The sequence below is a fragment of the Nomascus leucogenys genome, chromosome 22a (genome assembly GCF_006542625.1).
Source record: "Nomascus leucogenys isolate Asia chromosome 22a, Asia_NLE_v1, whole genome shotgun sequence".
Classification (NCBI taxonomy): domain Eukaryota; kingdom Metazoa; phylum Chordata; class Mammalia; order Primates; family Hylobatidae; genus Nomascus; species Nomascus leucogenys.
In genome coordinates this window covers 79,061,058-79,074,568 of record NC_044402.1, presented here as the reverse complement: position 1 = coordinate 79,074,568, position 13,511 = coordinate 79,061,058, and the positions used below count along the sequence as shown (strand labels likewise).

General features: G+C 38.0%; 1 protein-coding gene across 1 annotated transcript in view; it reads left to right on the top strand.

Annotated features, from left to right (window-relative positions):
* TTN (titin) overlaps nucleotides 1-13,511 on the top strand; it is a 278,608-nt gene that overhangs the window by 143,428 nt on the left and 121,669 nt on the right. Inside the window, exons 163-198 of the mRNA XM_030802350.1 lie at nucleotides 5-82; nucleotides 444-527; nucleotides 640-723; nucleotides 832-915; nucleotides 1,026-1,109; nucleotides 1,193-1,276; nucleotides 1,487-1,576; nucleotides 1,926-2,009; nucleotides 2,124-2,204; nucleotides 2,320-2,400; nucleotides 2,512-2,592; nucleotides 2,698-2,781; nucleotides 5,383-5,466; nucleotides 5,550-5,633; nucleotides 5,844-5,933; nucleotides 6,087-6,170; nucleotides 6,283-6,366; nucleotides 6,481-6,561; nucleotides 6,677-6,757; nucleotides 6,869-6,949; nucleotides 7,055-7,138; nucleotides 7,443-7,526; nucleotides 7,638-7,721; nucleotides 7,832-7,915; nucleotides 7,999-8,082; nucleotides 8,210-8,293; nucleotides 8,428-8,511; nucleotides 8,641-8,724; nucleotides 8,857-8,934; nucleotides 9,343-9,426; nucleotides 9,902-10,009; nucleotides 10,278-10,355; nucleotides 10,543-10,620; nucleotides 10,843-10,926; nucleotides 12,708-12,791; nucleotides 13,030-13,110. Of these exons, the coding sequence (XP_030658210.1) occupies nucleotides 5-82; nucleotides 444-527; nucleotides 640-723; nucleotides 832-915; nucleotides 1,026-1,109; nucleotides 1,193-1,276; nucleotides 1,487-1,576; nucleotides 1,926-2,009; nucleotides 2,124-2,204; nucleotides 2,320-2,400; nucleotides 2,512-2,592; nucleotides 2,698-2,781; nucleotides 5,383-5,466; nucleotides 5,550-5,633; nucleotides 5,844-5,933; nucleotides 6,087-6,170; nucleotides 6,283-6,366; nucleotides 6,481-6,561; nucleotides 6,677-6,757; nucleotides 6,869-6,949; nucleotides 7,055-7,138; nucleotides 7,443-7,526; nucleotides 7,638-7,721; nucleotides 7,832-7,915; nucleotides 7,999-8,082; nucleotides 8,210-8,293; nucleotides 8,428-8,511; nucleotides 8,641-8,724; nucleotides 8,857-8,934; nucleotides 9,343-9,426; nucleotides 9,902-10,009; nucleotides 10,278-10,355; nucleotides 10,543-10,620; nucleotides 10,843-10,926; nucleotides 12,708-12,791; nucleotides 13,030-13,110 (3,015 nt within the window). The remainder of the gene's footprint in view (nucleotides 1-4; nucleotides 83-443; nucleotides 528-639; nucleotides 724-831; nucleotides 916-1,025; nucleotides 1,110-1,192; nucleotides 1,277-1,486; nucleotides 1,577-1,925; nucleotides 2,010-2,123; nucleotides 2,205-2,319; nucleotides 2,401-2,511; nucleotides 2,593-2,697; nucleotides 2,782-5,382; nucleotides 5,467-5,549; nucleotides 5,634-5,843; nucleotides 5,934-6,086; nucleotides 6,171-6,282; nucleotides 6,367-6,480; nucleotides 6,562-6,676; nucleotides 6,758-6,868; nucleotides 6,950-7,054; nucleotides 7,139-7,442; nucleotides 7,527-7,637; nucleotides 7,722-7,831; nucleotides 7,916-7,998; nucleotides 8,083-8,209; nucleotides 8,294-8,427; nucleotides 8,512-8,640; nucleotides 8,725-8,856; nucleotides 8,935-9,342; nucleotides 9,427-9,901; nucleotides 10,010-10,277; nucleotides 10,356-10,542; nucleotides 10,621-10,842; nucleotides 10,927-12,707; nucleotides 12,792-13,029; nucleotides 13,111-13,511) is intronic.

Here is a 13,511-nt window from a genome sequence, read left to right as displayed (position 1 = left end):
AAAGTGCCGGAGGCTCTCAAAGAAGTTGTCCCGGAAAAGAGAGTGCATCCTCCCCAAAGGGCTGAAGTTGTACCTGTCAAAGGTACATTCTTAACTGTCTTTTTATGGTGGGATAGTGGGTGGGGCGATAGAAAGGACCACCTTTCCAGCCTTGAAAATTATTTTGATGTGTACATGTGAATCATGTCTGTGTTGACTCTTGTGACTCAAGTATAAATGTATTAATATCTTCAAACTGCCTGAAGCTCCCAAAGAAATGGCTACCAAAAAGAGTACCAGAAGTTCCTCTTCTAAAACCTGAAACACCACCTATTATGGGAACTTGTTACCACTGATCTCAGGCTCAGGGGAAAAAAAATAGCTCTTTCGTTCTTGAAAATGTCTGTGTATCTATCTAGTCGTCTCTGTATTTTCTGAGTGTAAAAATACTAATATCTTTCAAGTGCACGAAGCTCCCAAAGAGATTATCCCTGAAAAGGAAGTGTCGGTGGTGCCTCCTAAAAAGCCTGAAGTCCCACCTGTTAAAGGTATTTGTCACTGACTTTAGGCTTCAGAAGACCTAATTCTTCTGCTCTTGAAAATATTTTCTTCTAGTGGTCTTCATAACACCTAAATGTAATTTCACTAATATCTTTTAAGTGCCAGAAGCTTCCAAAGAGGTTATCCCTGAAGAAAAAGTGCCCTTGGCTCCTCCTAAAGAGCCTGAAGTCCCACCTGTTAAAGGTAGTTGCCACTGACTTAAGGCTTCAGATCTCATTCTTTTGCTCTTGAAGATATTTTTTCTAGTGGTCTTCGTAACTTCTGAATGTCATTTTGCTAATATCTTTTAAGTACCAGAGCCTCCCAAAGAGGTAGTTCCTGAAAAGAAAGTGCCAGTGGCTCCTTCTAAAAAGCCTGAAGTCCCACCTGTTAAAGGTATTTGTCACTGATTTTAGGCTTCAAATGATGTATCTCTTCTGCTCTGGAAAATATTTTTCTAGTGGTCTTCATAATGCCTAAATGTAATTTCACTAATATCTTTCAAGTGCCTGAGGCTCCCAAAGAAGTTCTTCCTGAAAAGAAACTGTCAGTGGCTCCTCCTAAAAAGCCTGAAGTGCCACCCACAAAAGGTAGACACCCTCATGTTGCTGTGTTTGATATTGTGTGTTTGTCTTTACTTTGTCTAATAATGAAAATACTAATATCTTTAAAGTCCCAGAGGTGCCAAAGGCAGCTGTCCCAGAAAAGAGGGTGCCTGAAGCTATTCCTCCCAAACCGGAAAGTCCTCCCCCTGAAGGTAATGCCAAAGCTATACAAACTACAGGAGAAAAATAATTGTTATTTTAACTAGGAAATTATATGTTAAAAATCCTACTACATAAAGATGATATAATTCTAAAGAAAACAAATGTCAATCGCTATCCAAAATATCTTGGTGTGTGCTTATATGCAAAAGGCGTCCATCATTTTCACCTTTTCTAAACACAAATTACAAATATCTTTGAAGTGCCTGAAGTGCTGCCACCGAAGGAAGTGGTCCCAGAAAAGAAAGTACCAGTGCCTCCTCCCAAAAAGCCAGAAGCTCCACCTCCTAAAGGTAGGTATCATTACACATTGTCAGTCAGGGGGGCCTGGGGAAAGAGTGTATAGAAGTGTCTGCCGATCTCACAAGTTGTATTTGCTTGGGTAAATGTGGAGTCGATATTCCCCCTTTATAGCTTCTAACTAAAAGATACTAATATCTCCAAAGTTCCTGAAGCTCCTAAAGAAGTTGTACTTGAAAAGAAAGTATCTGTGGCTGTGCCCAAAAAACCAGAAGCCCCACGTGCAAAAGGTATTTATTCCCTCTCCTCTGCTAAGAAAAACTTATTGTCTGTACCCCTCACAATCATTGTAACATATACCTTCGCCATTCATAAATTATAAAAATACTAATATCTTTCAAGTGCCTGAAGCTGCTCAAGAAGTTGTCCCAGAAAAGAAAATTCCCAAGGCACCAATCAAAAAACCAGAAGCCCCCCCAGTTACAGGTACATGTCAGCTCAACCTTATCCTGCAGAAGAAATCTCTCTTCCATTCCTGAAAACAATTTTAGTCCATTGCTCTTCATTAACCTAAGTATAAAACTACTAATATCTTTCAAGTGCCAGAAGTTCCTCAAGAAGCCACAGAAAAAGAAATTCCCATGGCTCCACCCAAAAAACCGGAAGCTCCAATTGTCCCAGGTACACTTTAGCCCTGACTTCATTCTGCAGAAGAGATATCTCCTCTCCTACTGTAAACAATTTTAGCCCATTTCTCTTCATTAACTTAAGTCTAAAACTACTAATATCTTTCAAGTGCCTGAAGCTCAAGAAGTTGTCCCAGAAAAGAAAGTTCTCAAGGCTCCGCCCAAAAAACCAGAAGCCCCACCTGCCACAGGTATTTTTCACCCGTCCTGTTTCTACAGAAGAAATATCTCTTCTGATCTTAGAAATATTTTACTCCATTTATCTCATTAACCTAAGTGAAAAACTACTAATATCTTTCAAGTGCCTGAAGTCCCACAAGAAATTGCGCCAGAAAAGAAAACACTGGTGCTTCCTAAAAAGCCAGAAGTTCCACTTGTTACAGGTACTTGTCATTTGACCTTAAGCTTCAGAAGATCCAATTCCTCTGCTGTATATTTTTCTAGTAGTCTCCATAGCTCTACATGTAACTTTACTAATATCTTTTAAGTGCCAGAGGCTCCCAAAGAAGTTGTCCTTGAAAAGAAAGTGCCCTCGGCTCCTCCTAAAAAGCCTGAAGTCCCACCAGTTAAAGGTATTTGTCACTGATTTTAGGCTTCAGATGATCTATCTCTCGTGCTCTGGAAAATATTTGTCTTTTATATATATATATATATATATATATTTTTTTTTTTTTTTTTTTTTAATTATACTTTAAGTTCTAGGGTACATGTGCACAACGTGCAGGTTGTTACATATGCATACATGTGCCATGTTCGTGTGCTGCACCCATTAACTGGTCATTTACATTAGGTATGTCTCCTAATGCTATCCCTCCCCCTTCCCCCCACCCCACAACAGGCCCCGGTGTGTGATGTCCCCCTTCCTGTGTCCAAGTGTTCTCATTGTTCAATTCCCACCTATGAATGAGAACATGCGATGTTTGGTTTTTTGTCCTTGTGATAGTTTGCTGAGAATGATAGTTTCCAGTTTCATCCATCTCCCTACAAAGGACATGAACTCATCCTTTTTTATGGCTGCATAGTATTCCATGGTGTATATGTGCCACATTTTCTTAATCCAGTCTATCATTGATGGATATTTGGGTTGGTTCCAAGTCTTTGCTATTGTGAATAGTGCCGCAATAAACATACGTGTGTATGTGTCTTTATAGCAGCATGATTTATAATCCTTTGGGTATATACCCAGTAATGGGATGGTCATTTGGTCAAATGGTATTCCTAGTTCTAGACCCCTGAGGAATCACCACACTGACTTCCACAATGGTTGAACTAGTTTACAGTCCCAACAACAGTGTAAAAGTGTTCCTATTTCTCCACATCCTCTCCAGCACCTGTTGTTTCCTGACTTTTTAATGATTGCCATTCTAACTGGTGTGAGATGGTATCTCATTGTGGTTTTGATTTGCATTTCTCTGATGGCCAGTGATGATGAGCATTTTTTCATGTGTCTTTTGGCTGCATAAATGTCTTCTTTTGAGAAGTGTTTGTTCATATCCTTCGCCCACTTGTTGATGAGGTTGTTTTTTTCTTATACATTTGTTTGAGTTCTTTGTAGATTCTGGATATTAGCCCTTTGTCAGATGAGTAGATTGCAAAAATTTTCTCCCATTCTGTAGGTTGCCTGCTCATTCTGATGGTAGTTTCTTTTGCTGTGCAGAAGCTCTTTAGTTTAATTAGATACCATCTGTCAATTTTGGCTTTTGTTACCATTGCTTTTGGTGTTTTAGACATGAAGTCCTTGCCCATGCCTATGTCCTGAATGGTATTGCCTAGGTTTTCTTCTAGGGTTTTTATGGTTTAGGTCTAACATTTAAGTCTTTACTCCATCTTGAATTAATTTTTGTATAAGGTGCAAGGATGGGATCCAGTTTCAGCTTTCTACATATGGCTAGCCAGTTTTCCCAGCACCATTTATTAAATAGGGAATCCTTTCCCCATTTCATGTTTTCGTCAGCTTTGTCAAAGATCAGATAGTTTTAGATGTGTGGTATTATTCTGAGGGCTCTGTTCTGTTCCATTGGTCTATATCTCTGTTGTGGTACCAGTACCATGCTGTTTTGGTTACTGTAGCCTTGTAGTATAGTTTGAAGTCAGGTAGCGTGATGGCTCCAGCTTTGTTCTTTATTTTTTTTTTAATTTTATTATTATTATACACTAAGTTTTAGGGTACATGTTTTTGTTCTTTTGGCTTAGGATTGACTTGGCAATGCGGGCTCTTTTTTGGTTCCATATGAACTTTAAAGTAGTTTTTTCCAATGAAAGTCATTGATAGCTTGATGGAGATGGCATTGAATCTATAAATTACCTTGGGTAGTGTGGCCATTTTCATGATATTAGTTCTTCCTATCCATGAGCATGGAATGTTCTTCCATTTGTTTGTGTCCTCTTTTATTTCATTGAGCACTGGTTTGTAGTTCTCCTTGAAGAGGTCCTTCACATCCCTTGTAAGTTGGATTCCTAGGTATTTTATTCTCTTTGAAGCAATTGTGAATGGGAGTTCACTCATGATTTGGCTCTCTGTTTGTCTGTTATTGGTGCATAAGAATGCTTGTGATTTTCGCACATTGATTTTGTATCCTGAGACTTTGCTGAAGTTGCTTATCAGCTTGAGGAGATTTTGGGCTGAGACGATGGGGTTTTCTAGATATACAATCATGTCATCTGCAAACAGGGACAATTTGACTTCCTCTTTTCCTAATTGAATACCCTTCATTTCTTTCTCCTGCCTGATTGCCCTGGCCAGAACTTCCAACACTATGTTGAATAGGAGTGGTGAGAGAGGGCATCCCTGTCTTGTGCCAGTTTTCAAAGGGAATGCTTCCAGTTTTTGCCCATTCGGTATGATATTGGCTGTGGGTTTGTCATAAACAGCTCTTATTATTTTGAGATACGTCCCATCAATACCTAATTTATGGAGAGTTTTTAGCATGAAGGGCTGTTGAATTTTGTCAAAGGTCCTTTCTGCATCTATTGAGATAATCATGTGGTTTTTGTCGTTGGTTCTGTTTCTATGATGGATTACGTTTATTGATTTGCGTATGTTGAACCAGCCTTGCATCCCAGGGATGAAGCCCACTTGATCATGGTGGATAAGCTTTTTGATGTGCTGCTGGAAAATATTTTTCTAGTGGTCTTCATAATGCCTAAATGTAATTTCACTAATATCTTTCAAGTGCCTGAGGCTCCCAAAGAAGTTGTTCCTGAAAAGAAACTGTCAGTGGCTCCTCCTAAAAAGCCTGAAGTGCCACCCACAAAAGGTAGACACCCTCATGTTGCTGTGTTTGATATTGTTTGTTTGTCTTTACTTTGTCTAATAATGAAAATACTAATATCTTTAAAGTCCCAGAGGTGCCAAAGGCAGCTGTCCCAGAAAAGAGGGTGCCTGAAGCTATTCCTCCCAAACCGGAAAGTCCTCCCCCTGAAGGTAATGCCAAAGCTATACAAACTACAGGAGAAAAATAACTGTTATTTTAACTAGGAAATTATATGTTAAAAATCCTACTACAGAAAGATGATATAATTCTAAAGAAAACAAATGTCAATCGCTATCCAAAATATCTTGGTGTGTGCTTATATGCAAAAGGCGTCCATCATTTTCACCTTTTCTAAACACAAATTACAAATATCTTTGAAGTGCCTGAAGTGCTGCCACCGAAGGAAGTGGTCCCAGAAAAGAAAGTACCAGTGCCTCCTCCCAAAAAGCCAGAAGCTCCACCTCCTAAAGGTAGGTATCATTACACATTGTCAGTCAGGGGGGCCTGGGGAAAGAGTGTATAGAAGTGTCTGCCGATCTCACAAGTTGTATTTGCTTGGGTAAATGTGGAGTTGATATTCCCCCTTTATAGCTTCTAACTAAAAGATACTAATATCTCCAAAGTTCCTGAAGCTCCTAAAGAAGTTGTACTTGAAAAGAAAGTATCTGTGGCTGTGCCCAAAACACCGGAAGCCCCACGTGCAAAAGGTATTTATTCCCTCTCCTCTGCTAAGAAAAACTTATTGTCTGTACCCCTCACAATCATTGTAACATATACCTTCGCCATTCATAAATTATAAAAATACTAATATCTTTCAAGTGCCTGAAGCTGCTCAAGAAGTTGTCCCAGAAAAGAAAATTCCCAAGGCACCAATCAAAAAACCAGAAGCCCCCCCAGTTACAGGTACATGTCAGCTCAACCTTATCCTGCAGAAGAAATCTCTCTTCCATTCCTGAAAACAGTTTTAGTCCATTGCTCTTCATTAACCTAAGTATAAAACTACTAATATCTTTCAAGTGCCAGAAGTTCCTCAAGAAGCCACAGAAAAAGAAATTCCCATGGCTCCACCCAAAAAACCGGAAGCTCCAATTGTCCCAGGTACACTTTAGCCCTGACTTCATTCTGCAGAAGAGATATCTCCTCTCCTACTGTAAACAATTTTAGCCCATTTCTCTTCATTAACTTAAGTCTAAAACTACTAATATCTTTCAAGTGCCTGAAGCTCAAGAAGTTGTCCCAGAAAAGAAAGTTCTCAAGGCTCCGCCCAAAAAACCAGAAGCCCCACCTGCCACAGGTATTTTTCACCCGTCCTGTTTCTACAGAAGAAATATCTCTTCTGATCTTAGAAATATTTTACTCCATTTATCTCATTAACCTAAGTGAAAAACTACTAATATCTTTCAAGTGCCTGAAGTCCCACAAGAAATTGCGCCAGAAAAGAAAACACTGGTGCTTCCTAAAAAGCCAGAAGTTCCACTTGTTACAGGTACTTGTCATTTGACCTTAAGCTTCAGAAGATCCAATTCCTCTGCTGTATATTTTTCTAGTAGTCTCCATAGCTCTACATGTAACTTTACTAATATCTTTTAAGTGCCAGAGGCTCCCAAAGAAGTTGTCCTTGAAAAGAAAGTGCCCTCGGCTCCTCCTAAAAAGCCTGAAGTCCCACCAGTTAAAGGTATTTGTCACTGACCTTAGGCTTCAGATGATCTAATTCTTTTGCAGTTGAAGATATTTTGTTCCAGTGATCTTCATAACCCCTAAATGTAATTTTACCTAATATCTTTTAAGTGCCAGAGGCTCCCAAAGAAGTTGTTCCTGAAAAGAAAGTGCCAGTGACTCCTAAAAAACCTGAAGTCCCACCTGTTAAAGGTATTTGTCACTGGCCTTAGGGTTCAGAAGATTGAACTCTTCTGTTCTGGAAAATATTTTTTCTATTGGTCTTCAAACTCCTAAATGTAATTTCACTAATATCTTTTAAGTGCCTGAGGCTCCCAAAGAGGTTGTTCCTGAAAAGAAAGTGCCCTTGGCTCCTCCTAAAGAGCCTGAAGTCCCACCTGTTAAAGGTATTTGTCATTGACTTTAAGCTTCAGAAGATCTATCTCTTCTACTCTTGAAAATATTTTTCCTAATGGTCTTCATAACTTCTAAATGTAATTTCACTAATATCTTTTAAGTGCCAGAGGCTCCAAAAGAAGTTGTTCCTGAAAAGAAAGTGCCAGTGGCTCCTCCTAAAAAGCCTGAAGTCCCACCTGTTAAAGGTATTTGTCACTGGCTTTAGGCTTCAAATGATGTATCTCTTCTGCTCTGGAAAATATTTTTCTAGTGGTCTTCATAATGCCTAAATGTAATTTCACTAATATCTTTCAAGTGCCTGAGGCTCCCAAAGAAGTTCTTCCTGAAAAGAAAGTGCCAGTGGCTCCTCCTAAAAAGCCCGAAGTGCCACCCACAAAAGGTAGACACCCTCATGTTGCTGTGTTTGATATTGTGTGTTTGTCTTTACTTTGTCTAATAATGAAAATACTAATATCTTTAAAGTCCCAGAGGTGCCAAAGGCAGCTGTCCCAGAAAAGAGGGTGCCTGAAGCTATTCCTCCCAAACCGGAAAGTCCTCCCCCTGAAGGTAATAATGAAACTATTCAAATTAGTGTTTTTAAAAAAATCTCTCCTTAGTGTTTTAAAAACATTTTTTTGCAAACTATTTCAGTTTTAGTCAATTCTGGCATTAAAATGAGCTCATGTCTTTAAAGTGTTCGAGGAGCCTGAGGAAGTTGCCCTAGAAGAGCCTCCTGCTGAAGTTGTGGAAGAGCCAGAGCCAGCTGTGCCTCCACAAGGTACATGGCAAGAAAGCTGCTAGGACACCTCAGCCACTCTTTCCCCTTCCTGCCCTGATACTGCTGGGTGCTCTGAGCTTTTGTCTCATTTCTCAATCTTCATTCTTTCTAAAACATACCTTCTAATTCTTTAGTGACCATGCCACCTAAGAAACCTGTCCCAGAAAAGAAAGCACCTGCTGTCATTGCCAAAAAACCCGAACCACCACCAGTGAAAGGTATTCCTCACTGCCACTAACTCCCTATCAAAAAACTGTCTTTAAAATGTCATATTCTACTGTTCTGCTTCATGATTTTCACATTTCATTGAAACCATGAGCTTAAACAACTACTAATATCTTTTATAGTGCCCGAGGTGCCCAAGGAGGTTGTTCCTGAAAAGAAGGTGCCTCCAGTGGTTCCCAAAAAGCCAGAAGCCCCACCTGCTAAAGGTATATGCAGCTGTCCACTGTTTGATGGGGGCGGATGGAGCCCCCAGCTTCTAAAAGGGTTTTGTTCTGTGTAAATGTGACGAATGTTTACTGGTGATTGTTTCTAATGTTAAAATACTAATATCTTTGAAGTGCCTGAAGTTCCAAAAGAAGTTGTTCCAGAAAAGAAAGTAGCTGTTCCCAAAAAGCCAGAAGTCCCACCAGCAAAAGGTACATGTCACTAATGAGATTCTGCAGAAAAGCACTCACTCTTGTCTAAATAGTCACCTATTATCAAACCCGTTGTTTGCCAGTCCTCTTAAATTCACAACTACAAAACTGTCATTCTGGATTTTTCGGGTGTAAATGCTTTTTAATAATTTTTTCATTGACTTTAAAAAGTGATATATTTACTTATTACAAGTATTGGAAAAGTTTACTAACTTGGTTCTTTTATTCTTAATAGGCCATATTTTCCTCCCCACTATATGAGGGTCCAAAGACAGATCACTGACCTTATTGTGAAATTTGTTCTTGGATCTGTCCCTGGGTTATTTGAGCAAAATGTGAAGTAGATGTGGTATAAATTTAATATACTTCTCAACTACTCATAAGAAAAACTAATTAATATCTTTAAAGTGCCAGAAGTGCCAAAGAAACCTGTCTTGGAAGAGAAACCAGCTGTTCCTGTTCCAGAAAGAGTAGAGTCTCCTCCCCCAGAAGGTACACGTGAGACCGATCATTAATGACCTTGCCACTTGCGACTATTTCTAATTTAAACTTTGTTCTTCTGCCTTCCTCATTATTTCTTGGTCATTTTCTAACCTTTAATTATTTGTCTTAATTCATCATTCTAAATTAGCTCCAATCTCAAATCTATTTTGGGTTATTGGTCCACAGTAACTGCATAAGTCATAGTAAGCTGTATTAAACAAAGCTTCTCCAATGTACATAGAAAGTAAGACAGGAGAACTAATGATTATAAATGACATTAAATACTAAAAGGGCTTTGCCAGCATTTGAATCAATAGACAAAGAAGTCAGTGCAAATGAGATAGATTTTATCTTAACAAAAATAAGAGAAGGTATCAATTGAAACAAAGGAAGAAATCAAGATTACTATTTATCATGTTTAGTGTTTGTCCATCTTAGAATATTTTTCCATACATTGAAATAAAATTAACTAATATCTTTAAAGCATATGAAGAACCTGAGGTAATTGCTCCTGAAGAGGAAATAGCTCCTGAAGAGGAAGAGCCAGTTCCTGCTGCAGAAGAGGAGGAACCAGAGGTCCCACCTCCAGCAGGTACAAAGCAGAATCCACTGTATGGGAAAATACAGTCATTTCATTTTTGTGTCTATATATCTTCTTTAAGGCAAAATATCAGTCTTGTATCTTGTTGCCTGAAATCTGACTACATTAAGAACAAAAGTTATTTCTACACATAAAACTTTGGACCCACAGAATTTGGTCCCACATGTACCAAGAAATATGTGTGGTTTTTAATTCATTCATCAGCATTAAATTTTTCATTGTAATCACCTAATTCTAAAAGAAATTCCTATTATTCAAGTGCCTGAAGAGCCCAAGAAGATCATCCCAGAGAAGAAAGTTCCTGTCATCAAAAAACCAGAAGCACCGCCTCCTAAAGGTACTCATGTTAAAATGAATACTTCATTTTTGTGGTGTCTACAATTTTACACTCTTTTCTTATTGTGTGTTGTGTTGTATTATATGTTTGTTAACTCTTACCTATATGTTACGGTGTTGAATAAACTTGTATGTATATCTTACATCTTGCAACTTTGTATTATTAAATGCTACTAATATCTTTAAAGAACCTGAGATGCCAAAGAAAGTTGTTCCAGTGAAGAAGGTCCCAACTGTTAAGAAGCCAGAAACACCAGCAGCTAAAGGTATTCACATCATCATTGGCATCATAAAAAAGAAAGTATTCTGATATCTTAAAGTGGAATCCAATAAGTTGTCCTTATTGTTGTTGCATAACTAAAGACAAAAATTTCCTTATTTTGCTTTCATTAATTTTAATGCTGCTCCAATCAAAACAGGTTTTTTATTCTTAATATTTTAAAATGTTTTTAAATACTCTTTTTAAAACAAAACTAATATCTTCAAAGCGCCTGAGGTGCCCAAGAAACTTGTTCCAGTAAAGAAAGAACCTGTGCCTGTTACCAAAAAGCCAGAAGTTCTTCCAGAAAAAGGTACCTACCATGAAGAGAAAATAGATTTCTCTAACCGCTATTTAAGCATGTTAATAATAGGTCTTAGAGAAAAACATACTGAGTGTGAATTTATGTTAAAACCATATTGCACAGAAAAAAGGGAAATAATGAAGGGAAAAAAATGAAACAGACAAGCAGGAGTGAAACAATGAATGGGATTCAGTTGTGCTGTGATATATCACATGGTTACAACTAGTAGAAAAGAACCTTCTGTCATTCAATGTGTAAAACAGCTCAATTCAACATATTTTGTTGAATGTTGACCATTAACAAGACATCATATTAGAAAAATTAAGGCCTGATCCTGTCTTCAAATAAGTTAAATCTGGTGAGAGGATAGAAAGATAACAGGACTCTAATACAGACAGAAAGTGATTACACATAGCAAGTGAATACAAAAGGGCTGCAGAAACACAGCGCAAGAAAAGATTATGTTCAGGCAGAGGCATCATGGGAAGCTGTGTTAAATTGAATTTAAATTTTGATGGACTTTTACATGTAGAAATTGAGGAAATGAGGCCGGATGTGGTGGCTCATACCTGTAATCCCAACACTTGGGGATGAGGTGGGTGGATCACTTGAGGTCAGGAGTTCAAGACCAGCCTGGCCAACACGGTGAAACCCCGTCTCTACTAAAAATACAAAAATTAGCTGGGGGTGGTGATATGTGCCTGTAATCCCAGCTACTTGGGAGGCTGAGGCAGGAGAATTGCTTGAACCCAGGAGGCAGAGGTTGCAGTGAGCTGAGATCATGCCACTGCACTCCAGCTTGGGCAACAGAGCAAGCCTCTGTCTCAAAAAAATAAAAAAAAAAGAAATTGAGGACATGATAGCCCACGGAAAGGGAAGAGCATATTGAAAGGCACAGAGATAGAAGGGTCTAGAATGTTCAAGGATTGTCAAGTAAACTTATGTCAAGTAAACTCAATTTGAGTATGGATTGGCTGTGGAATGTCTTGAAAGATAATACCAGATATAAAGATGGGGTCATATTTTGGAGTACTTCAAATGCCAGTAAAAGGCTTGTACTTTTTTCTATAGGCAATAGGAAGCTTCAAAGATTTTGAAGCAGGCTTACATATTAATAGGATTTGGGCTTTAGAAAGATAACTGGCAGCAATTTCAGCTACTAAATAGTAAAGACCCATTGCAATTATTTAAGGTCTTTAAGAGTTGGACAAGATCCGTGGTGGCAGAAATTGAAAGGGGGACTGGGTTTGAGAGAGATGGAGACTGAATGGCCTCTGACCATTATCAAAACCATTAGGGAGATTGAGGAGCCCAAGATCATTGTAAGGTTTAAAGCTAGATGGCCAAAAGAATGGTTCATTGGGTCTCTGAACTAATGTTAGAGGAAGATGGTAGATGTACTTTTCACCTTTAAAGCATAAAAGTTGGGAGTGTGCATCAGGAGCTTAAGAAAGAGATCAGGCCTAGAGATGTAGATCTTAAAGTCATTCACATGGAAATAAGAATTGAGTGTGCAGGAACAATTACTCAGAATATGTAGAGCAAATTTTTTTAAGTGTCAAAGTTAGAACACCTTCATTTAAGCATACACAGAGGACTAGAAGCAAATGAAGAAGGCTGAGAAGATTCATATATAAAATTAGAATGTCCAAAATGGTGCCATGTCTCAGAAGCCATTTTCCCCATGAAATCCAAGATGAAGCTCTTGCCCCTGCATTCTTTGCCTGCTCTTTAGACAATCTTGCATGTCTTCTAAATTCTTAATAGTAAACAAAATCATATCTTTAAAGTGCCCAAAGTGCCTGAGAAAATCATCCCAGAAAAGGAAGTGTCTGTGCCTATCCCTGCAGAGCCAGAAGCTCCACCTGCTGAAGGTACACGGCTTCTCCATAAATCTTGGAAAGATGACAATTGTCTTCATCCTCTTGCTTTGATTGTAGATGAATCTTATGTATTTGTCTGTCTCACGTATTGAAGTTATTGATATTTGGGGGTCATCTGAATAATCTGTTATAGAGTGTTACTTAATGTAACTAGGTTGATATGTTAGAATAGTAGTTGCAGTATTCTGTTCTAAATATAGTCTAAAATAAAATACTATGTTTTTTAAAGTTGAAGAGACTCCTGAGGAAATAATATATGAAGAAAAAGCATCTATAACCATTGGTAGAAAAGAGACTCCCCCTGTTGAAGGTATATATATATATATATATATAAATTTTTTTAATCTCCTGAAGATTCCTGTTAGAATTACAAAAGCATTTACAGGACAATATTCCTTCTTGAAATTATATACAAGAGCAGTCTAGCATGTTTGACGGCTTTATTTTTGAAGTAGTTACACTTCTTTCAAGTTAGAATCTTTAATTTAGTTACTGTTGTTGGTAATTATAAATTCCAACAACAACTACTGAAGCAAAATGGAATAATTGCCTTGGATCCTCAAATGATAACACGGTATCAAATTTTAAAAGTCACCTCATTTGCCATCAATATACATTGAATAATCTAATTAATAGGCAGTTCAAGTAAAAGAACTTTTTCTTATAGGTGAATTTTTCTATACGTGAATTTGTATGAATTGTATATTTTTA